General features: G+C 45.1%; 1 protein-coding gene and 1 pseudogene across 1 annotated transcript; both read right to left on the bottom strand.

The window, feature by feature from the left end:
* Positions 1 to 2,835: 2,835 nt before the first annotated feature.
* On the bottom strand, positions 2,836 to 3,444 carry LOC136454413 (cell wall / vacuolar inhibitor of fructosidase 2-like). Its single transcript, XM_066454849.1, has one exon. The coding sequence runs from the start codon at positions 3,442 to 3,444 to the stop codon at positions 2,836 to 2,838; it is 609 nt and encodes a 202-aa protein (XP_066310946.1).
* A 256-nt stretch (positions 3,445 to 3,700) lies between these two features.
* Positions 3,701 to 21,948, bottom strand: LOC136454412 (beta-glucosidase 1-like; annotated as a pseudogene).
* Between the last annotated feature and the right edge of the window lie 3,815 nt (positions 21,949 to 25,763).

Here is a 25,763-nt window from a genome sequence, read left to right as displayed (position 1 = left end):
CTTCGATGCTTTTGTCACTCTTTCTAAATTTTCTAGACCTTTCGGGCTCTTTAGTAAAATCTCTAGTTCAAGGGCTCGAATTGTGTCCTCCAAATCATCTTCATCCCCGACATGTGCTCCGCCATCATTATTGGCACCACCTTCGTCGTTACTATCCCAACCACTAGCATCACCACCTTGTTCATTGCCAAACTCGGAAACCATTCGTGCATCAAGCTCTGCTGAATATTGGGACATGGATTCGAGGGTTTCATCATCGTATTCCTCCTCATCCTCGTCGTTAACAATAACCGTTTCACCATGATGAATCCACACTATGTAGTCCTCAACAAATCCTCGCTTAATCAAATATGATATGATGATAGTCACATCTATCCATGCCATACGGTTCTTGCAATCTTTACAGGGACAAATAATTGTATTCTTATTCTCTGTCAATGTCATTGCATGCTTCTCTGCGGTTTCAATAAATTTATCCACCTCTTCATAGAAACCTGCCTTGAACCTTAACGAATCATACATCCAAGAGTTCATGTACTCCATCTTTTACAACAACAACAAAACAAACATTAAAGGACTACTTATTCAGATATATATAAAAATAAATCAAATTAATAATTACTTGAGAATAATTTTATATACTTCAGATATATATGAATATAAATCAAATATAATTACATGAAGCATACAAACATAACATGGTAGAGGAAAATTAATTAATGGCCTATTTATCCATAAATAATTAAAATACATATTTGATGATTACAATAAATAATTTTAAAGACAATAATTAGCAACAATTAATATTTTACCCAGTATCTTTCATGCAAATCCTAGTCCAATTTTATCAAACATAAATTTACAAAAACAAAATTAATAAAAAAATCAAACCCTAGATCTAGATCTACATGCACATGAAATATCCATAAAACTAACTAATTGTTCACTAAAATCAAGAAACGTGGACCAAATAAGGGTATGATCTTGTTCCCCTACCTAATTTACCATAAAACATTCAAAACTTGAGTCTAATTTGCTTCATTACTAGCTCAAGCACCATAGAAGAGAGAGAAAAACAAAACTCTAATTACTCACTAACCAACCATTAAAACTTAAAAAAAAAGTGTGGAATAGTATTTTTTTACCTTCTACAGCCTCTCCACCAAAGGATTTGAGATCAAAACCTCCCAGCCTTAGTAAAGCAATTTTTGAGAGGTGCCCAAGGTCTCTTTACCTTTTTTTTTATGGGTTGGAGTGAGTGACCCGAGGAGCAAGAAGGGGCTACAGGTTTTTATATGTGGGGCATTTGTAGGGACGGCTGGTGATTGAGCCGCCCTTCAAATCGCAACACCGAGGACGGCTGGTGAGTGAGCCGCCCCTATAAATCGACCCATTTGTAGTGGCGGCTCGCATCACTAGCCACCCCTACTGTACCATTTGTAGGGGTGGCCGGTCTCGTGGGTCCTGAGCACGCCCACTGTAGGGGCGGCTCCATCCTCAGTCGCCCCTACAAAAAAAAATTGAGCCGTTGCTACAAACATTTTTTTTAGTAGTGAAATACTCATGTTGTTATCTAGCTAGAATTTTTTTGTAGTTTCAGATTTACCTTAGGAATAGGATATATTAATAGATAATAGATAATAGCGGAAGAAATCAAGAGTCGCAATTCTCATATTGGGTGAAGCGAACATATTTTCACAGATATTTACAGATAATAATCTAATAGAATTAACATTAAAACAGAATCTGCACTCCCATGATTCCATCACATTGATATGTTTACTACCATACCAATACAGCAACTCACAGGCGAGCAGGAAGCAAAGCAATAAGCAGGCGGTTTGATGACACGGCACAAAAGGCAACGTCATCAGGAAGGCAGCAGCAGACTTTGTCCAAGCGTTAGATGCATTTAGCAGCTACTAACCAATGAAGCTACCTGCAGCTTAGCACAGGTATATATAGCCTCACCATAGAAATGTTGTTGATAGCATGAGAACCACATATAGGGACTAGGGACTCACCCGCAGTACACAAGCAGTGGCGGAGGTAGGAATAATTTTTAGGTGTGGCAAAATCATAAAGATCAATTTGCTAAACATGTATAACCTAACTATGCGTGAGCTCACTAGAACATTATATAAATATATACATTACTTTGTGATCAGCAAATAAAACGAAAATCCGAAACTAAAGCATTGACACTTAAAATACCTTATTAAATAAAGATAACATGATTGATCACCAATTTATCACTCCATCAAGCCCACCAGGCACCAGCCCAGCCACTAGATCCAGCCATACAGCAGCCATATTGTATTGGTGTATTTTACATATATACATAATATACTAATCTTTTGTACAAATTTTCGGTATGGCAACAGCCAAACCTTGCCACATGGCTGCCTCCGCCCATATACACAAGCCAACCTTTCTCGTGCGTTATAACAAAATGTATAACTTGTGTGATCACCTAGACAGACTCGTGGCTCAAAGATTTATGTAAAGATCATTGTCATCTATTTTAGTACGTCTTTGAATTGAACTCCACACCATGGCTAAACGTGCATTGTTTGAAATATGGTCTCGTATTGGATTTTGATTGAAAACATATAGACGGCAAGAGTGAGATGCAGACCGCGGAGAGTGAAATGCGCAAATGGGTTGGCGAATGAAAAAATGGAGAAGAGAAATTTTCTCCTTTTAATATTAGACATATAGATAAATAAGGATATATAGATAATGTAAATAGATATGTTTGGAAAAATCATACTATGTATTTGTTTGTGGTAAGCAACGCGTGCACGGTGCACCATCACCCACACCATAGTTAAGTTACTCTAGGTTGAATTTGTCTGCTCCGCGCCTAGCAAGTAGCAAGTGAACGATATCCGTTGAGGCGATCAGCTCCCCCTCCACCTGCTTGTTTATTTGCTCCATGGCCGACTCGACCCCCTGCATGTACAAGAGGCTCTGGCACTTCTCCGGGTACCAGTGGAGGGTGCTCGAGGCGCGGGCGGCAGCGTCGTAGCTCGCCGCGTTCACCAGGGCTATCGTCGTCGTCGTGTCGCGGAGGCACTCCGAGTACAGAGCGCGGCACTGCTCCAGGCGGTCGCGCTCCAGCGGCGTCCGAACCCGGGATTCCAGGACCGTGGTGCGCCACACGGCGTCCCGCGTGGAGTTCCTGGCGACCGTCAGCGCGACGACGGCGAGCTCCTGGACCGACTGGGCGGCGTCGCTCCGTCTGTCCGGCGCGAGGGTGGAGATGCAGAGGCGCTCGTGCGCCGTCTTGCGGCAGGTCAGCGAGACAAGGGACACGCCGGCGGACGAGAGCGGGAGGAAGGAGGCCGCGACGGCGGCGCACAGTAGCGCCACCGCCAAGATGTTCTTGAGGCTTGCTAGTGATGCCGCCCTGCTCGTTGCCATCGCCATTGGCATTGCCATGTTCGGATTGGAAGGTTGGAGACTTGTTCGTGTGCAAAATTGCAAATGCTGCGTATGTTTCTACCTGTTATATACAGCAGCTAGGATGGGAGTTGGTTACTCCAACATTCATTATCATTGATCACTATTTATGGGTGCTGCTAAACTGAAATGGGTTTTAATTTCTCGAGAATGTCAGTTAACGTTAACGCACGCCAGAACTAATAGAGGGAAATATCATTGGCATTACTAACGTTACATCACATTATTTTTTACTTCATGCGCCTAGTTGCTTAATGCTTATTGTTGATGCATGGCATATGAAGATGACTAACAACCCAGCAGCAGACTGTGATCAGTTTTTGCCGGTGATGACATCCCTGAACCAGTATGCTGAACTCTTGGGGTACCGCCGGAGTGTCTTGAAATCGACGTAGACCAGGCCGAACCTGGACGTGTAACCCAGCTTCCACTCGAAGTTGTCCAGCAGGGACCAGGCGAAGTAGCCCACGCAGTTGGCGCCGCCGTCGATCGCCTCCTTCAGCTTGCTGATGTAGTTCCGGTAGTAGGCAACCCTCGTCGCGTCGTGCACGCCCTGGGCGACGGTGACGTTGCCTGGGTCATCCATGCCTGTCGTCGGATCCACTCACGGTTTTGGTCATCTTATACTTGTGGCGAGGCAAGGCAAGGCAAGCAGGTCAAGGAGGTTTACCGTTTTCAGACAGAAACATTGTGGGGTTGCCATACTTCTCCTTGACGTAAGTGACAGCTTTATACAGTCCCCAAGGCACGATGTAAAGCCAATCTGAATTTGCCTGCAGTGGAGCTTAATTAGTTGATTCAGAAAAGAATACAGTTATAGGATTACCTAGTATAACTCAAACACAAATGATCAATACCCTTGGTCCGATTGGCACACCGTTGCGTTCATCTGTAGCACGAATAGATGCAGAGAATTAGGAAAGTTCTTAGATTAAAAACACACACATTACTCCTTTCAAAACAGGTCATCAAAGTGTTGCCGCTTTCACTTTATTTTTGCAGCACTCAGGCACTTCGATGTCAATGGAGGTAAGCAGACTTACAAACAAATTCAGCATGCCAATCAGAGGAGTAGCTAAGCAGAGTTGTTGCATTTGGCTGTTGATCACGAACATAATAAGCAGTATACTGGTTGACTCCAACGTAGTCGATGGAGCCTTTGACTATGTTGACCTCATCAACTGTGAACTTTGGAAGCCTTTCCTTCACGATCTCTTGAACCGATTTGGGATATTCACCGTAGATGATTGGGTGCAGAAACCTGAAACATTTTTAAGGTCCTGATGTTCAGAGGTGATACAAGGGGATCTGGATCCTCTATGACAATGAGTTGAAACATGATGAGCACGAAACTGAATGTTTGGGATGGAGGCAAACAAAAAGTTTAACATCTCTGGTTTAACATGTTTGAAGTAAGATTCTAGTCCCAAACGGATGAAGTGAAATTACCATCCTACATGGAAGTCTCTTGATCTTTCAGCCGCAGCTTGGTCAGCTGTTGAATTTGTGAGAGCCTCATACCAGACAAAGTCCAGAAGAATTCCAATCCTTCCCTTTTGTGTAAGCTGAATGGAAGTTTGTGTGCAAAGAAAATTTAGAAACAGTTCTAAATGCTACTGGTTTTATGTCTCCATAATATTTAGCACTCGTTAATAGTCTTTAACAAAAAGATAGTACAAGTTACCATGAAGAGCTTAAACAACCTTGCGTTACTGATATACACTAGTCCTTTTTTTATATTGATCACTCTGTCTTAGCACAGGCACTAGGCCAGGCTGCTTACAACTATTTTTACCTGATACTTTTGCCGGTATCTCTGAACTGCAGCAGCATGGGAAAGAATGAGGTGATGAGCAACGATGTAAGGCTCGGTAGCGGAGTTTCCAGCCTTGCATTTTGTGCACCTTCCCGGTGCGAATCTACCATCGTCATATCCTAGGGCAGCAACGACCCTTGGCTCGTTAAATGTCATCCAGTTCTTTACTCTGTCACCAAATGTCTTGAAGCAGAAATCGGCATACACCCTGTTCGCTTGGTGGTTTCAGTCAGGCTTATTCAACCAGCCAACAGTGTTTTCCTCTTATAAAAAATCAGCACCAGCACCAACCAGCGAACAGGGTGATAGTCTGCAAATGATTTCCTGCATGATTCGGTATGTTAATTAATTCGCAGGCATTACAATTTTTTTTCGTTCTTCCACATTTAATAAATCAAAAGTCAAACAGCTTACACCACTTTTCTGTTCAACAGCCCTCCATATTGGACCTCTAGTGCCTCTGGTAAGTCATAGTGATACAGATTTGCATAAGGTGTAATGCCTGTGAAGCAGAGTAAATTTCAGCCTGAAACTTGAAAAAGCTGCCAAACTTCAAAGTGAAAGAAAAGCATTTCTAGCACCATCATCTATCCATATACCTATCTTCAACATGTAGTTTATTAACCTGTTATAGTATGCCACTCCTTTCCAATTCACTTTTCCAGTTCCATCTACACTATATACAAAATTTCCCATCGCCACAAATTAGTTTATTAGCACCAGCAGTAGAGAACAAATCTAAATTAGGAAAAACATAGCTCCAGATGAGCAATAAGGGACAATACTTGGGAATATTCTTGACCAAGAGATTGAAAATCGGTAAGCATCAAACCCCATCTTTTTCATGATATTCACGTCCTCCTACATTAAGGAGAACGAATTTAGTTTGCTTTCAAATCTAGACGAGAAGTACTTTAGTTTTTAAAATATATGGAAAAGCTTTAGCAATTGATGGCTACAATTTACTAACTTCTAAACTTGGAATTAGCATCCGAATAGGATAATCAAAACCCCTTGTGCAACTTTAGGAAAGCGAACGACTATACATTTCAGAAGTGCTAGCGTCCGGACGCCCATGCCGCACTCCGTCTCCCGCGCACTGCACTCGCTCACTCCAGCACGTCTCTGCCAGCGTGCCCCCGGACGTCTCCCGCACCGCCTGGATGTCGCCCGCGCCGCCAGACTACACACGGGACCGCTCGTGCCTCCCCATATGCAACACTCGATATACTTTTAAAACATCAAGATGCAACGTATGTCTGAAGACAGATGAAACATGCTTATGAAACACTTTGCAAAAGCACCTGGAAAACACTTGAAGAAACATTGCACAACATAGCAACATCCCGATAAAACACTTGCAGCACATGTGTCAAACGTATGCAACATCCAGATAAACACTTGCAACATACGTCTGAAAAAATAAATGAAACATAAGGAACAAAAGCTTGCAACATATATGTACAACTATTGCAACATACACAACATCTCGATCTGCTTTTGTAACATCCGCATGAAATAATTGCAACATACCTCTGAAATATTTGAAATGTACACTTGTAACATAAGCTTTCAACGCAACATCTCTTTACTGCTTGGGAGAAATGAAGGTTGTCGGCATTTGAAGTTCATCGTGTAGAGCTCGCCGGTGGCACGGAGCGACCGGCCAGGGGGGGGGGGACGCGATGCCGTCAAGCGCATCACAGCCGCACTCTGCGCCCCGCCATAGGCCCCTTGAGGCGCCATGAGAACTGGATCTGGATCCGCGTGGGGGAGGGTACCCACCGCCACCACCATCGGTGGGAGAGGAGAGGCGGCTTGCTGCCACCGCCACCATTGAGGAGGAAGGGAGGGAATCACGACAGAATCCATAGGCGAGGAGGAAGCGCCGCCGGGGAGAGGAGTGGGAGCACTGCCATCGGGGGAGGAATGGCCACCACGGCCGCCGTTAGAATGGGGCAGGGCGCCGCGGCCGCTGTTTGGATGGGGAATGGCATATCGGCACCATCGCGGCAGGCTGCGGCCTCTTGGCCTCGGTCGCGTGCGGTGGAGAGAACCTTATCCTTCCGTCTGGATAATGACGGCAGCATGATAAGGTTAGAGACGCTATTGAATCGTTGGGCTATTGCCGCGACTTATGAACACTACCGACCAGACGATTGGACACCCTGGCCATAGAATTTCTGTATACATTTTGATCGTCTTCATGGCCATGCATGGGAGTGGCAGTAGTGGAATGAGGTCTCTTCAGTCACGTGAGACGCTTATCCCTCTGTGGTGGGCAACAGGCCAACAGCTAACAGGAATGTCCTTGCCCGCATCATATTAGTTAATTCCTTTTTAATTATTAGTTGTTGGAAATTGACATGTGAAAGACACGGCAGATGAAGACTTAGGGTGGTCCCAATGGTGTATTGATGATGATTTCTATCCTCTTTAAATGACTTGCCACGTAGGCAAAACGCTGACATGGCAACGTAATTAATGAAGAAAGAGAGCAAAAATCGTAGAAATGGTTTCCTCATGAAGAAATCAGGTCTTCTCTTGACCCAATGCACCAAGAAACCATGAAATCGCCATTGGGGAGAAACCACCAGTTTCTAGCGGGCTCGTGCCGCACTCCCATTTGAAAGTGCATTTGCCCCCTACGTGGGTTTTGGTGTATTGATGACATCCAAATTAGGGACTAATGTGATCTTAATGAGATATGTTACAGCTATTAGTCCCGTGAAAGAATCAAAGAGTTGATAAAGATGTAATGGTATCCCTCAATTCTTCAAGTTGCAAAGGCGGACGAACTCAAAACGATCTTCAAAGGTTTTAATTTTAAGTTTGAGTTTAGGATCCACCGCACTATTAAGAGGGATGCAAATTTAATTGGTCTGAGGAAGATAGAGTGCTCAAGCATTTAAATAAAATCTAAAGAGTGACACTCTTGCACTTCACGAGCACATAGAATAAATTTCTGTGACTGTCGACGTCGGAAGTCCCGACGTAAGTCGGAACTACCGACAGTCGGAAGTCCCGACCTAAGCCAGGAGTCCCGACGCCTGTGCTTCTGACTGGCTCGCTGTCTGTGCATGTCGGAAGTCCCGACGTTCTCCGGGAGTTCCGACCGTCGGAAGTCCCGACGTTCTCCGGGAGTTCCGACACTGACCTGACCCAAGCCGGGAGTCCTGGCATCAGAGGTGCTGACTGTCTGTTTTACTGCGCATGTCGGAAGTCCCGACGTTCGTCGGAACTACCGACCATCGGAAGTCCCGACGTTTGTCGGGAGTTCCGACACTGACTTGCACGCGCTGACTTCTGACCTCCGTGAACAGTGTTTTCTGTTATCGTCGGAAGTTCCGAGATCTGCGTCGGAACTTCTGACGTAGATCTGAACGGTTGGATTTTCACTTGGAGTATAAATACTTCTCACTTCACTTCTAACCGTTAAGGACTCACTTACAGCGACCCACTTCGTGCTCAACAGCTCCAAGCAACTGAAAGCACCCCTCTCCTTCCCCCTTTGCTCCAATCTTCGATTCCCTTAGGGTTTGATTGAAAGGAGAGTGGATTAAGTGAGAGCATCACTTTGGAAAGCTTGAGCACTTGATTTCTTCGTCAAGCCGGTTGATTTTGCGTCTATTACTCTTGGGGTTTTACCCCTAGCCGGCTAGGCGTCGCCCAAGAGCTTCCATCTTGTGGAAGAGCCTCGGGAAGTTTGTATTACCCCTCGATTTCTTAGTGGAAAACTCAAGTGACCTTTGTGGTCACTTAGAGAGAGGCAAGGAGGTGGAAAAGACTCCGACCTTTGTGGTCACCTCAACAACGAGGACGTAGGAGCTCCTTAGTGGGGTTCCGAACCTCGGGATAAATCTTTGTGTCCCGTGTGCTTGTTGTTGTGATTGCTAGATATTACTTGTATGTGTTTGTCTCTCTCTCTCCCAAATTTCCATTTTAGGGTTTGGACTCGATCTACGGTTTGGAGGCATTACGGCGTCAAGGGAGTGACCCAACATCTTCACCAAACCACTAGGAAGTGAGGTTGTAAGTTCATTTATCCGCAAAGTTAAATTTGGCACTGCTTTTGTAGTTCACGTAGGCGTCGGAACTGCTGACGTTTGCGCCGGAACTTCTGACAACGTCGGGAGTTCCGACCCAAACGTCGGGACTTCCGACAGTGACTGACAGAATTGAACTTAGCCTTTGCAGTAAATTTTTAGATACGCCTATTCACCCCCCCCCCCTCTAGGCATTGTTAGATCCTTTCAATTGGTATCAGAGCTAGGTCTTCTCTTTGCGCTTCACCGCGTGAGAAGAAACAATGTCGGAGTCCGATAAGATGCAAGCCATTGCCATCGAAATGGCCAAGAAAATAGCTGAAGAGTTGATGAGTACTCAAGCCAAGATCTTTCAAGATGAAATGAAAAAGATGCAAGATGAGATGAGCAAAATGAAGGAAGAATTGAGCAAGAAAGTAGAAGATGCAATAAGTGGCAAGAATGATACTAGTGACAAGAATGAAGCAAACAAAGATGCCGCTAGTGATATTGGAGCCGGTGAGCATGCTCATGGAAAAGGAGTTTATTCAAACATGAGTTTTGACTATGGACAACTCATGAAGGGCTCAACACTACATACACCGTCCGTCAACATTGGCAAGCCACCTCACTTTGATGGAACAAGATACACCGATTGGTCATACAAGATGAAGATGCATCTCATTGCCGCAAGACTTTGGGAAGTTGTGGATGTTGGTGTGATGATTCCTACCGATGAAGATAGAGAGATAACTCCGGAAGAAGTGCACAACCTCCATCAAAATGCACAAGCCGTAGCATTGCTTGTGTCAAGCCTAGCTCCGGATGAGTTTAGAAAAGTGAATGGAATGGAAAGTGCTAAACAAATTTGGGATACTTTGAAAGTATCATTTGAAGGAGATAAAAGTGTGAGAAAAGGCAACATAGAGTTACTTCATGGTGAATTGGAAAGATTTGTATTCTTGCAAAATGAAACAACACAATCTATGTTTGATAGGCTCATGGCATTGGTCAACCGCATAAGAGCTCTTGGAAGCACCGAATGGGATGACAACAAAGTTGCTAGAAAGATGTTGAGAACCTATAGAGCCAAGAATAACATGCTAGCATCCGTGATCATGGAAAGGCCCGGTTATGATGAGATGACACCTCAAGAAGTCCTTTCAAAGCTCAAGCATCATGAGTGTCTAGATGAAGATGCAATCAATGCTCACAATCAAAATCCTAATGCAATGGGATTCAACAAAAGTGCCGCCCTTAAAGCAACTCAACAACATGAAGTTCAATGTTCAAGTCAAGAAAAGAAGAAGAAAGTGAAGGATGATTCCTCAAGTGGAGAAGAAGATTCCGATGCGGAGGTTGCATTTGTGATTAGAAATTTTAGAAAGTTTATGAAGAAGAAAAGCAACCGCAAGACCTATGGTGATGGAAAGAGAAGGTTCAAAAAGAGATTTTGCTATGGATGTGGTCAAACCGGTCACTTCATAGCCGATTGTCCTAATGAGAAAAAGAAGCACAAGTATGACAAGGATGAAGACAAGAAGAACAAAGGCAAGAAGAGAGGTGAAGCTCATCTTGGGGAAGAATGGGAGTCAAGTGATAGTAACTCAAGTGATGATGAGAAGAAGAAGAAGGGAACCGCAAACATCGCCATCCACCACTCTTCTTCACCAACCATGATCTTCCCCGACTCAACTTCACCACCAAAACTCTTCCCCAACCTATCTTCACCACCGAGGCTCTTCTCCAACCTCATCGACAACGACTACTACACCCCAACTTGTCTCATGGCAAAAGGGGAGAAGGTACATACTACACCCGTTTCCTCTAGTGATGATGATGATAGTTGTGATGAGAACATAGAAGAAATTGAAGCAACTATGATAAAGAAATTTGGTAAAAAGGCCTTCACTAAAATAAAAATACTAATGAAGAAATTAGAGAAGAGGGATAGATGCTTAGAGATGCAAGGAGACATAATCACAAAAGAAAGAGAGAAAAATCTTGCTCTTGAAGCATCTATCGCCGAGGAAAAGATGAAGGTTGAAAAGTTAACCGTTGAATTATCTTTAGCCAATAACTCATTTGGGAAATTGACTAAAGAACATTCTTCGATTAATGATCAAGTAGCTAGCCTAAAAAATGAAAAGAGTATAGCTCAAGAAAACCTCACAAGCTTGGAAGAAAAATATCGAAATCTTGAGCTAAACTATAGTACTCTTTGGGCTAGCACTTCAACTTCTCCTAAGGCAACCAAAGACTCTAATGTCTCCACTAGTGATGGTTGTAAAAGATGCTATAAAATTGATGTGAATGCATATACAACTAACCTTGTTGAGATAGAGAAGAAAGACAAGGAGATTCATAGGTTGAAGATAATATTGAAGAATGGGTGCAAGTGTCAAGAGCAATCCAACAAGACAATATACAAGTTATCAAGGCACCCATCAATTAAGGAAGGCATTGGCTACAATAGGTATGATGGAAAGGCCAATGGAAGGAACATGATAAATGGTGTGCCTTGTGTGAAGTTCAACAAGGGCGTTGCTCTTGATGAGCTAATAAGCAAGGCCAACAACAAGATCTACATCCCAAAGATACAACCTACAAGCAACAAGACAATTAAGATGAAGCAATCCGATGTCCCCAAGCCACAAGCACCACTTCCACGGTGCTATGCTAGTGACTACATGTGTTGTTGGGGCAAGGATGGCAAAATTGTGGTTAAATATGTTGGTGCCCAAAAGAGAAAGGAAATAATGAGGAGTGTTTGGGTGCCCAAGTTTTATGTGACTAACCCTCTAGGACCCAAATCACTTTGGGTACCTAAAACAAAAGCCTAATTTGTCTTTGTAGGAATATTCCTCCGGTGGAACAAGTTGGGTGTTGGATAGCGGATGCACCAATCATATGACCGGAGAGAAGGACATGTTCACATCATTTCAACCAAGTCATGATCAAAGTGGAAACATTGTGTTTGGTGATAATGGAAAAGGAGAAGTCCTAGGTTTGGGTAAAATTGCTATATCAAATGATAATTCAATTTCCAATGTTTTACTTGTGAATTCGTTGAAATACAATTTGTTGTCCGTTTCACAACTTTGTGAGATGGGTTACAATTGTCTTTTTACGGATAAGGGTGTGGAAGTCTATAGAAGGGAGGATTCCTCTATTGCATTTACGGGTCATTTAAAAGGGAAACTCTATCTAGTTGATTTCACATCAAATAGAGTAAATCCCGAGACTTGTTTAATGGCAAAATCTAGCATGGGTTGGTTATGGCATCGTCGACTTGCCCATGTTGGGATGAGGAACTTGGCCAAACTTCAAAAAGGTGAACACATCCTTGGACTAACAAATGTTTCTTTTGAGAAAGATAGGATTTGTAGCGCATGTCAAGCGGGAAAACAAGTTGGAGCTAAACATCCCGTCAAGAATGTTGTGACAACGGAAAGGCCATTAGAGTTGCTTCACATGGATATATTTGGACCCGTCGCTTATATAAGCATTGGTGGTAACAAATATGGTTTTGTAATTGTTGATGATTATTCTCGTTTCACTTGGGTATTCTTTTTGCGTGAAAAGAGTGAAGTCCAAGGTATCTTCAAGAAATTTGCAAGAAGAGCCCAAAATGAGTTTGATGTCAAAATCAAGAGAGTTAGAAGTGACAATGGGACGGAGTTCAAGAACACCAACATTGAAGAGTTTCTTGATGAAGAAGGGATCAAGCATGAGTTTTCGGTTCCATACACTCCACAACAAAATGGTGTTGTGGAGAGGAAGAACCGAACACTCATAGAAGCCGCAAGAGCAATGTTGGATGAATACAAGACTCCTACCAACTATTGGGCGGAAGCGGTCAACACGGCATGCCATGCTATCAACCGCTTATATCTTCACAAGAAAAGAGAAAAGACCGCCTACGAACTTCTAACCGGTAAAAAGCCTAAGGTGCATTACTTTAGAGTCTTTGGATCCAAGTGTTTCATACTTAACAAGAAATCCAAAAGCTCTAAGTTTGCACCAAAGGTTGATGAAGGTTTCATGCTTGGTTATGGTACTAATGAACATGGATATCGTGTTTTCAATAAAACCACCGGTTTGATTGAAATCGCGGTAGACGTGACTTTTGATGAAACCGACGGCTCTCAAAAAGAGCAAGTCAATGTTGAGAATGTAGGTAATGAAGAAGCTCCACACGAAGCAATCAAGAAGCTTGCTATTGGTGAAGTAAAGCCCGTTGAAGACGAAGATGAAGACCATGTTGTGCATGATGATCTTGATCCAACCATTCATCATGTTTCATCCAATGAACATGGTGAAGCTTCCGCAACAAGAAATAATCAAGATGGGAGATCAAATGAAGCACAAGATCATTCTCGTGAAGATGGTGTCAACAATGAGCGAGCTCAACCACAACTCAACAATGAAGAAAGAAGTGAAGTCAACCCTCCACTAGCTCATGATTGTAATCTTCCAATCGATCATGACCGTGATGATGATGATGATGGCCCTATCCAAAGATCAACACAAGTGCCACATCCTAGAGTGCATCAATCCATTCAACGGGATCATCCCGTTGATAACATTTTGGGGAGCATTCGACGAGGGGTAACTACACGTTCTCGTTTAGCAAGTTTTTGTGAATATTACTCGTTTGTTTCTCCTTTGGAACCTCGTAGGGTGGAAGAGGCACTTGATGATCCAGATTGGATGATAGCTATGCAAGAGGAGTTGAATAACTTCACTCGGAATGAAGTCTGGTCCTTGGTGGAAAGGCCCAAGCAAAATGTGATTGGAACCAAGTGGGTCTTCCGCAACAAGCAAGATGAGCATGGCGTGGTAACAAGGAACAAGGCAAGGTTGGTGGCTCAAGGATTCACTCAAATTGAAGGCTTGGATTTTGGGGAGACCTATGCACCGGTGGCTAGGCTAGAATCAATTCGTATTCTACTTGCCTATGCCGCTCATCATGACTTCAAGCTATATCAAATGGACGTGAAGAGTGCATTTCTCAACGGCCCCCTATCCGAGTTGGTGTATGTAGAGCAACCACCGGGCTTTGAAGACCCCAAGTATCCAAACCACGTCTACAAGCTCGACAAGGCACTCTATGGGCTCAAACAAGCCCCTAGAGCTTGGTATGATTGTTTAAAGGATTTCCTACTCAAACAAGGTTTTGAGATAGGAAAGGCCGATGCTACTTTATTTACTCGCAAAGTCAATAATGATATCTTTGTTTGCCAAATATATGTCGATGACATAATATTTGGTAGTACTAATGTGGCTTTTTGTGAGGAATTTAGTAGGATTATGACAAATAGGTTCGAGATGTCCATGATGGGAGAGTTGAAGTTCTTTCTTGGATTTCAAATCAAGCAACTCAAAGATGGCACGTTCATAAGTCAAACCAAGTACACAAATGACATGTTGAACAAGTTTAACTTGGACAAGGCCAAGCCCATCAAGACACCCATGCCAACCAATGGACATCTTGATCTTGATCAAGGAGGAAAGGACGTCGATCAAAAGGTATATCGCTCCATGATTGGATCACTCCTTTACCTTTGTGCATCTAGGCCCGATATTATGCTTAGCGTGTGCATGTGTGCAAGATTTCAAGCTAATTCGAAAGAATGTCATTTGATGGCCGTTAAGAGAATTTTTCGGTATTTAGTGCACACTCCTAATCTTGGCTTGTGGTATCCTAAGGGCTCCACTTTTGAGTTACTTGGCTATTCCGATTCGGATTATGCCGGTTGCAAAGTAACCCGAAAGAGTACTACCGGGACTTGCCAATTTATTGGTCGCTCCTTGGTATCATGGAGCTCTAAAAAGCAAAATTCCGTTGCTTTGTCCACCGCCGAAGCCGAGTATGTGGCGGCCGGCGCTTGCTGTGCCCAACTACTTTGGATGAAGCAAACACTAAAGGACTTTGGATGTGAGTTAACCAAGATTCCACTTTTGTGTGACAATGAGAGTGCCATTAAGTTGGCAAACAACCCTGTAAACCACTCTCGAACAAAGCATATAGACATCCGTCATCATTTTTTGAGAGACCACGAAGCCAAAGGAGATATCGCCATTCATCATGTGAGCACTGAAAAACAATTAGCCGATATCTTCACCAAGCCTCTAGATGAGTCAAGATTTTGTGCTTTGAGGAGTGAACTAAATATCATTGATTCTCGTAACGTGGCTTGATTCCTTGCACACACATTTTGTTTCATCTAGTTAGGCGAAAAGACTTAGAAAACATTGTGTGTCATTTTCAAAATCTATTTTTGTAATTTTCATAAGTGACTATTGCTTTGTGATGGTTGAATGAAATCTAGTCCCTTATGAAAATGTGTGTGTCCATCGTATTTTTGCCCCACATAGCAGTGTGAGTGCAGGCTGAGGGTTTTTCTGTTTCTCCTGCGTCGGAAGTCCCGACTTACGCCGGAAGTCCCGACCTCCGGAAGTCCTGACGTAAGCCGGGAGTTCCGACGCCGAGCAGATCTGCGTTTTTTTTTTGACCACGCCTGTTGGTTGCTCGTTTCCTTTTTACTCGGCCCGGTCACTTATCCTCTCATTCACCCCGTCGCCCTCTTTCACCGCCGCCATCACTCCTTGCACCGCCGCCATTGCACCATCGCCCTCGCTCCTCCCCGCTCTGCCCTGCCGGTCCTCCTACCGGTAGTCCCGTCCGCCCCCTGTCCCGCTCCGCTCTCCACCCACCCCTACCCCTCTCCACCGCCCTGTGCCCTTGTGTTTCCTCAGATCGGCTGTGGACTTGAAGTTGCTGTGGAGAAGATTCCCTTGGTGGAGGTGTTTGCGCTTGTGGATTGGTTCCTCGCCTGCGATTTCGTTCTTTTGCGTCTCCTCCGTTCTCGATCAAAGGTACTACCGTGGCGTCGAACCCTAACTCCAATGTACCTCTTGTTTTGCCTCTATTCTTTCTTCCTCTCTACTCCTCTATCTCCCTTGTTTGGATGTGTGTTGTGCTTTGAAGCCTCATGAATGGGATGGTCAATTTGGGCGTCGGAGGTCCCAGTGGCCGTCGGCGGTTCTGACCGTCGGTACTCCCGACGTCAGGCCGGGACTTCCGACTGTCGGAAGTCCCGACCTTAGCCGGAACTCCCGACCCTAGGATGACCTCTCCATTCATGTTTCTTCACTTCTCAATGCTCGTTCGCATCTCCGTGTATTGTTTCTTAGTTCCCCTTCGTATTCTTCGCAGCCATGGAGGGTGGTGGCAGTCCCTCGCGCCATCGGGAAAAGCGTTCCAAGAAGACTCAAGATCGTGCCGCTGTTCCCAAGCCGCCTGGCCGCACCAAGGCGTCTTACTCGCGTGGTGGTGCTGGTGGTTCCCGTGGCCGTGGCCGTGGCGACCAGGGGTCTTCTGCTGCTGCCCCTCCTCCTGCTCCTGCTCCTGCTCCTGTTGGGGCTGAGCCGATGGTTGATGAAGAAGAAGAAGCGTTGGACCGTGTCGGACGCACCCTTGCTGTTCCACCGCCTCGCACCCCGACTCGAGGTCCGCTAGGGACAATTTAGCTTGTTCCATTCACCGGTGTGTCGCTAATCATGAGGGAGCCCGCCATGGCTCCTAATCCGGCTGATGGATGGACTCCTCCCCTTCCTGTGGATTATTGTCATCGGGTCAAGGACATCCGGTACCACAGGGGAAGGAACTTGTATGCTGAGGATGAGAAGGATCTCCGCCTTGAGTATCGTTTCTGGCACCCCTTTCATTATGATTTCTATGATTCCATTCTGTATCGGAAGTTTTTGAAGAAAAAGGAGCCACCGGTCCTTCAGGTGAAATGCATTGATGCATATTCTCTTGGCAAGTACAAAGAACCCGAGCTGCAGCAGATGATTAGGGATATACAATCAATGGGGCTGTCCTACCTGCTAGAGTTTCGGAAGAATTGGAACAACGAGCTGATTTGTCAGTTTTATGCTTCTTATCATCATGAGCGAGACCAGACCGGTGCTGTGGACATTATTCATTGGACCACTGAAGGCAAGCACTATAAGGTAGACTTCGTCAATTTCTCTCGCCTTCTAGGTTTGGGTCACAGCGACCGGACTGCCACTGAGTTGACTGAGTATGAGGATCTTGCTTTAGAGGAATACCAACACATGTATCTTGAGGGCCACAGAGCTGATGGACAGACCACCTTTCTGAAGCCCTACTATTATGTTCTGAACAACATCTTGAGACAGATCTTGTATCCCAAGGTCGGTGACTCCACCTTCCTTCGAGATGATTCACAGAATGTGCTTCAGCGGTTTGGAGATGAGTTCCAGAAATTTTCCATCAGCAGATACATTTGGAACAAGATTCATGATGCTACCGAGGATCCGGTAAAGCATCTTCCCTATGCTCCGTACATCATGCATATCATTGAGCATGTATCAGGCATCCGGTTTCCCTCTGACTCTGAGCATAAGCTACTCAAGATATCCAACAAGACCTCCATCGTTGCTGCTAGAGAACTAAAAGAAAAAGCTGAGACAGTCAAAGGTAAAGGGAAAGGTCCTTCGGGTTCTCGCTCTCGCCGTGGTGCTGCCACCACTGCTGCTCGCTCATCTAGTGACGAGCCCCTCTCTTCGTCCTCCTCCGGAAAGAAGCCCAACAAGTTCAAGTTTCTAATGACTTACATGTTTGGATAGTGTTGTGCTAGTGCTCAGCGTGAGCACGACATGCAAGAGAGGCTATATCGTTTGGAGCAGCACGCCGGGATTGTATCTTCTCCTCCGCCGCCGTTTGTGCCTCCTCGTGATCCGTTAGCTCTATATGATGAGGCTTGTGCGGCGTACGCAGATGATGCCACTTCTCGCCCGCATGGCAAAGGGAAAGCAACTGAAGATGATGACGAGTATCAAGAGGAAGAAGATGATGAAGACGACGACGATGGTGAGGACGGTGACCAAGGCGACGATGATGACTACGATGACGAGTAGTTGGTTTCTCATGCGGCCTACCCCTTTTGGCACTTGTTGACAAAGGGGGAGTGTTAGGCTTTGATTTATTGTAATAAGTTAGTTGGTCTTTATGTTTTGGAACTTTTAAACTTTAGCGTGTATGAACTATGTCGTGTGGTGGCAACCTTATGATGGACAATTATCTATATGTGTTTGAGGGATGTTTGTAGGACAAAGTTATGGTCATCTATTTATCTAATTAGCTTCTACTTGTCTCTACTTATGATGGTGAATGAAATCTAGATGGCCATGTGTTGTTTCACATTTCTACTTTGAAATCGTGGCCATCGTATTCTTTTTATTTGTTGAGTGAAATAACATGTCATATTGCATTCTCTTCACACTTATCTATTTGTTCACATACACTTGTTGCACCCCACGGATTGCAAAATTTAGGGGGAGCTTTTGTCTTGATGTATGCAAATCATGTATAGATGACTCTAAATGAAATTCAAATTCTTGCATACATCAAGGGGGAGCTCTTCATAAATTTTGGGGTTCAAAAGCTTTAATTCTTTCATTCCTATAAAAGCCTAAGTTGGTTGTCATCAATTACCAAAAAGGGGGAGATTGAAAGTGCATTTGCCCCCTACGTGGGTTTTGGTGTATTGATGACATCCAAATTAGGGACTAATGTGATCTTAATGAGATATGTTACAGCTATTAGTCCCGTGAAAGAATCAAAGAGTTGATAAAGATGTAATGGTATCCCTCAATTCTTCAAGTTGCAAAGGCGGACGAACTCAAAACGATCTTCAAAGGTTTTAATTTTAAGTTTGAGTTTAGGATCCGCCGCACTATTAAGAGGGATGCAAATTTAATTGGTCTGAGGAAGATAGAGTGCTCAAGCATTTAAATAAAATCTAAAGAGTGACACTCTTGCACTTCACGAGCACATAGAATAAATTTCTGTGACTGTCGACGTCGGAAGTCCCGACGTAAGTCGGAACTACCGACAGTCGGAAGCCCTGACCTAAGCCAGGAGTCCCGACGCCTGTGCTTCTGACTGGCTCGCTGTCTGTGCACGTCGGAAGTCCCGACGTTCTCCGGGAGTTCTGACCGTCGGAAGTCCCGACGTTCTCCGGGAGTTCCGACACTGACCTGACCCAAGCCGGGAGTCCTGGCATCAGAGGTGCTGACTGTCTGTTTTACTGCGCATGCCGGAAGTCCCGACGTTCGTCGGAACTACCGACCGTCGGAAGTCCCGACGTTTGTCGGGAGTTCCGACACTGACTTGCACGCGCTGACTTCTGACCTCCGTGAACAGTGTTTTCTGTTATCGTCGAAAGTCCCGAGATCTGCGTTGGAACTTCCGACGTAGATCTGAACGGTTGGATTTTCACTTGGAGTATAAATACTTCTCACTTCACTTCTAACCGTTAAGGACTCACTTACATCGACCCACTTCGTGCTCAACAGCTCCAAGCAACTGAAAGCACCCCTCTCCTTCCCCCTTTGCTCCAATCTTCGATTCCCTTAGGGTTTGATTGAAAGGAGAGTGGATTAAGTGAGAGCATCACTTTGGAAAGCTTGAGCACTTGATTTCTTCGTCAAGCCGGTTGATTTTGCGTCTATTACTCTTGGGGTTTTACCCCTAGCCGGCTAGGCGTCGCCCAAGAGCTTCGATCTTGTGGAAGAGCCTTGGGAAGTTTGTATTACCCCTCGATTTCTTAGTGGAAAGCTCAAGTGACCTTTGTGGTCGCTTAGAGAGAGGCAAGGAGGTGGAAAAGACTCCGACCTTTGTGGTCACCTCAACAACGAGGACGTAGGAGCTCCTTAGTGGGGTTCCGAACCTCGGGATAAATCTTTGTGTCCCGTGTGCTTGTTGTTGTGATTGCTAGATATTACTTGTATGTGTTTGTCTCTCTCTCTCCCAAATTTCCATCTTAGGGTTTGGACTCGATCTACGGTTTGGAGGCATTACGGCGTCAAGGGAGTGACCCAACATCTTCACCAAACCACTAGGAAGTGAGGTTGTAAGTTCATTTATCCGCAAAGTTAAATTTGGCACTGCTTTTGTAGTTCACGTAGGCGTCGGAACTGCTGACGTTTGCGCCGGAACTTCTGACAACGTCGGGAGTTCCGACCCAAACGTCGGGACTTCCGACAGTGACTGACAGAATTGAACTTAGTCTTTGCAGTAAATTTTTAGATACGCCTATTCACCCCCCCCCCTCTAGGCATTGTTAGATCCTTTCACCATTGGAGGAAGAAGATAGAGTTGGGAGAGAGAAAAAGAAAATAATTATTACTCATAGAAACCATGGGTTGAAAAGCAATACTTTTTTGGTGTGGTATCATATGTTATAGAAACTACTAGTTTCTTTCGTTGGGACTACCCTTATATTGTTTGGTTCGTGGAATGAAATATGTTGATGCATCGTCACCTTATTCCTCATAAACTAATAATTAGTACTCATGATGCACCACTTCATATAGGATAGAATGACTGTCAAACCAAACACCATATAAGTCTCCATCTTCCATGCACGGGAGTCTCTGTAATAGTGCACTAAAGAATAATGCTATTGATTTTAGGAATAAATAATCATAAAAAATACGAGCACTTATGTTTGTGTCAAATCAATAATTAAACTCAGGTGGGCAAGAACCTAACTTGGGACTCGGTTCTGGATCCTGCCGAGGATCCCTGCCAAATAATTTCATTGAGGAGCCGTTTTTAATAAAAAGCAGAGGAACCAGAGCTGTTTTGAAGCCTCTAAAACGGTTTTGGTGGAGGAGCCCCCTTAAGTGGAGCCGTGCTTAACAGCCCCTTAATACCTAACATTTGTTCAGGTTAGAGCCTTAGAGGTGACATAAATTTGGATGCTTCGTGACTTCCTAAATTATAGCTTTGCATGTGTTGTTTTTTAATCATGCCATTATATATATATGTAACGCGCACACCAAAGAATCTATAGTTTTTCTCTTGTTAGTACACTCAATATATAAAATTTCATGGTTGGATTTGTTAAATTCTGTAATTTGATTTTAAGTTTCACATACTAAAAACGTCATATTTGAATTATAGGTCTAAATAAAAAAAGAAATATAGAAAAGTCGACTGAAACGAAAGCATAAAAAAAATAGTTTGTTGTCACCTTGTAGCGATGGTAATCGTCAACAGTGACGTCCGCGGTGGCGTTGTTTGCGACCTCGCCTGAAAGCCGGCCAGCATTGCGATGATTGAATCATGCCATGACAAACCAATTGAATCAACGATTGATGCCTTTTTAATCTATAATAAATAATCCATACGAGCGTTTCAGTAAATAATTCGATCAGTCAGCGCCAATGGAATTATGCTCACCGGGGATCTTGATGAAGGCGTCCCATATGCTTGGCCCGCGGCCGTCCTTGTGCGCCATGCCCTCAACCTGGTAGGCCGACGCCGCCGTCCCGAACACGAACCCCTTGGGAAAGCTCCGCCGGCTCAGCCCGCCCGTCCATGCCGCTGCCGCTGCCGCCGCAACCTTCACCACCCCTGCCCCTGCCTCGCCGTCGTCGGACGCTCGGGCGCCGACGGAAGAAAGCAGAAGAAGCAGCGCGAGCATGGAACGTCGCCCGCCGCCGCCGATACGACCACCACGACCACGACTAGCATCAGCCATGATTCTGCGCTCCGCTGAGAACCCTGCGACGCGCGGCCAGTGCCAGTGCGGTGGTGCTGGCCAAAGATAAGGAGACAGACAGGGGACGAGTGTGAGTGTGACCGTGCGTGGCATATGGAAGCTCAACCGTACGTATTCGGCACCCGGTATTTCGGTGGCATGTCGAGGAAGGAGAAGCTTGTCGGCATCCGGCGAAATGGTTGAGCTGAGCGTCAGGGTCTGAGGGGATGGTGACAGCCTGACAGGCTTGCCAGCTAGAGGCAAAATGCACGCCGAGAGTGACGACGGCAGAGGAAAATGCCACGGCAAAGCAACAATGGTCGCCCCATGCGGCGGCCCTTCACGGATTTTATTTTTATTTTTATTTTCAATCAATATTTTAATAATGATCACTTCAATATTTTTTTTTTGCAGATTCTAACCCTTTGTTTGACACTATGGCCGCGCCACATGTACGGGGACGGAGGCTGCCATGGTGGCGTGGACAGGAGACCTCTTCCTACATGGTCCAAGGCAGGGTCCCCCTATGCCATCGATGTGGGCACAATATACCTACCTAGCGCGATAGGCCTATATACAAGTTGCAGGCCCCACCTCTTTTCTCTTCTCTCTTCCTCTCTCTCTCAGGAGAAGCATGGCATACTTTATGTTAAAAGATTTGGGCTGGCCCAAATAATAATTCCAGATAAATCCCAAAAGCACACTCACGCATGCATGGTATGGTAGAGGACTTTAGTCCCACATTGCTACTCTAGAGGGAGTGAGGCTAACTTAAATGGCTGAGTTGTCTCCTACTAGTTAAAGCTATTAAGGAGAGGAAAAGGAATAAATCCACGCGTGCGCTCGCCTCGTCGGGCCGGGCGTGGGCGCGCGACATGCGCGTGAATGGTCTGGCGATTTTTTGCCTCGACCTTGCGGTTGTGCAGCTTCCTTTTGTTACTCGATATTTTTGCATGCACGGAGAAAATTACGCTAGCATATTTTGGTAGGTAATTATTCTCGCATTAATGGTGATTGCTCTCATTGCTCTAGTCGACTAATGGCAGGTCAATCACGTTAATGTTGTGATTGCGTGGCTAATTACTTATCTTAGCTGCGACGCGACGCGTGTATATATTGGGACGAGACGTCGTCCTCAGTATAGAGAATTCATCTCTTCCCTTTGCCACTGTGCTGCGCTACCGTCGTCTTCCCCATCCCGTCGTCGACGTGACATCGGCACTGGGAGAGCAGGTCTCCGAAGCCTACGTCTCCTCGTGTCCCTGCACGGGGTAGGAGGCATATAAGATTTTTGGAAGCGTCGTCGTGACTGCTCGTTGAACCTCTTCTTCCCTCTACGCTGCCGGTGTTCGCGAATCTCTGCCACAACCCCACTATAATAATGTTTATCCTTTCTCTTTTGTTCGTTCTTATGTTCCTACTATTGCTAGCACTAGATACCTTGAGTTTGCCTCGACGATTTCTTGCCTCAACCTTGCGGGTGCATAGCTTCCTTTTGTTACTCGATATTTTTGCATGCATGGAGAAAATTACGCTGGCATATTTTGGCAGGTAATTATTCTCGCATTAATGGTGATTGCTCTCATTACTCTAGTCGACTAACAGCAGGTCAATCACGTTAATGTTGTGATTGCGTGGCTAATTACTTACCTTAGCTACGACGCGACGCGTGTATATATTGGGACGAGACGTCGTCCTCAGTATAGAGAATTCATCTATTTCCTTTGGCACTATGCTGCGCTGTCGTCGTCTTCCCCATCCCGTCGCCGATGTGACATTGGCACCAGGAGAGCAGGTCTCTGAAGCCTACGCCTCCTCATGTCTCTGCACGGGGTAGGAGGCATATAAGATTTTTGGGAAGCGTCATCGCGACTGCTCGCTGAACCTCTTCTTCCCTCTACACTGCCGGTGTTCGCGAATCTCTGCCAACAACCGCACTGTAATAATGTCTATCCTTTCTCTTTTGTTCGTTCTTATGTTCCTATTATTACTAACACTAGATACCTTGAGTTTGCCTCGGTGATTTCTTGCCTCGACCTTGTGGGTGCGCAGCTTCCTTTTGTTACTCTATATTTTTGCATGCATGGAGAAAATTGCGTTGGCATATTTTGGCAGGTAATTATTCTCGCATTAGTGGTGATTGTTCTCATTGCTCTAGTCGACTAACGGCAGGTTAATCACGTTAATGTTGTGATTGCGTGGCTAATTACTTACCTTAGATGCGACGCGACGCGTGTATAAATTGGGACGAGACGTCATCCTCAGTATAAAGAATTCATCTCTTCCCTTTGCTACTGTGCTGCGCTACCGTCGTCTTCCCCATCCCATTGCCGACGTGACATCGGCACCGGGAGAGCAGGTCTCCGAAGCCTACGTCTCCTCGTGTCCCTGCACGGGGTAGGAGGCGTATAAGATTTTTGGGAAGCACCATCACGACTGCTCGCTGAACCTCTTCTTCCCTCTATGTTGTCGGTGTTCCCAAATCTCTACCAACAACCCCACTGTAATAATGTTTATCCTTTCTCTTTTGTTCATTCTTATGTTCCTACTGTTACTAGCACTAGATACCTTGAGTCTGCCTCGGCGATTTCTTGCCTCGACCTTGCGGGTGTGCAGCTTCCTTTTGTTACTCGATATTTTTGCATGCATGGAGAAAATTGCGCTGGCATATTTTGGCAGGTAATTATTCTCGCATTAATGGTGATTGCTCTCATTGCTCTAGTCAACTAACGGCAGGTCAATCACATAATGTTATGATTGTGTGGCTAATTACTTACCTTAGCGCGACGCGACGCGTGTATATATTGGGACGAGACGTTGTCCTAAGTATAGAGAATTCATCTCTTCCCTTTGCCACTGTGCTGCACTACCGTCGTCTTCCCCATCCCGTCGCCGACGTGACATCTGCACCGGGAGAGCAGGTCTCTGAAGCCTACGTCTCCTCATGTCCCTGCACGGGGTAGGAGGCATATAAGATTTTTGGGAAGCGCCGTCGCGACTGCTCGCTGAACCTCTTCTTCCCTCTACGCTGCCGGTGTTCGCAAATCTCTGCCAACAACCCCACTGTAATAATGTATATCCTTTCTCTTTTGTTCGTTCTTATGTTCCTACTATTACTAGCACTAGATACCTTGACTTTGCCTCGGATCGTAGTGCTAGTGATAAATCATAAACCTATGATACATGTTGTTGTTCTTTTTCTCTTTGTCAGAATTATTTTTTTGCGTCCCTAAATTGCTATTATTTCCAACAATCCAAAAACCTTATAGGCATTTAGTGATGGCTGGATTTTCTGATGCGATGAAAATGGTTAAGTTCACTGGTGTGAATTTCAAGAGATGGCAGACGAGAGGCCAGCTCTGGCTCTCGACTATGGGCGTGTTTTGGGTCATCAGTAATCCTCCTGTACTACCTCTCGAATCTGAGAAAGAGGTGCAGGAGTTTACCGCGGCTACGATGATTTTCGTCGGATGCGTTCTTAGCATGCTCTCAGACCAGCTGTGTGATGTTTACATGAACATCAAAAGTGCTACTAAACTATGGGAGCGCTTGAACACAAGTTCTCTACCTCGGATGCTGGGCGCGAGCGGTATGTGATGGAGCAGTACCATGATTTTAAAATGGTTGATAACAATTCTGTCGTGGAACAGGCTCATGAGTTCCAACTTATTGTGAGGGAACTCGAACAGTTCGGACACGTCTTGCCTGATAAGTTTGTGGCGGGTGGCATTATTGCTAAGTTGCCTTCGATGTGGAGGAACTTTGCCACAGCTCTTAAACATAAAAGATAGAAAATCTCCGTTGAAGATTTGTTGGCCGGTCTTGATGTTGAAGAGAAGGCTCGGGCAAAGGATGCTCCACCAAGAGCACCCG

The sequence above is a fragment of the Miscanthus floridulus genome, chromosome 5 (genome assembly GCF_019320115.1).
Source record: "Miscanthus floridulus cultivar M001 chromosome 5, ASM1932011v1, whole genome shotgun sequence".
Lineage (NCBI taxonomy): Eukaryota > Viridiplantae > Streptophyta > Magnoliopsida > Poales > Poaceae > Miscanthus > Miscanthus floridulus.
The sequence above is the reverse complement of the archived record's forward strand: the minus strand, read 5'-3'. Positions and strand labels throughout refer to the sequence as shown.

Bases quoted from the DNA above. Each gene is read 5' to 3' on its own strand.
- LOC136454413 (XM_066454849.1), bottom strand. From the start codon at position 3,444: ATGGCAATGCCAATGGCGATGGCAACGAGCAGGGCGGCATCACTAGCA.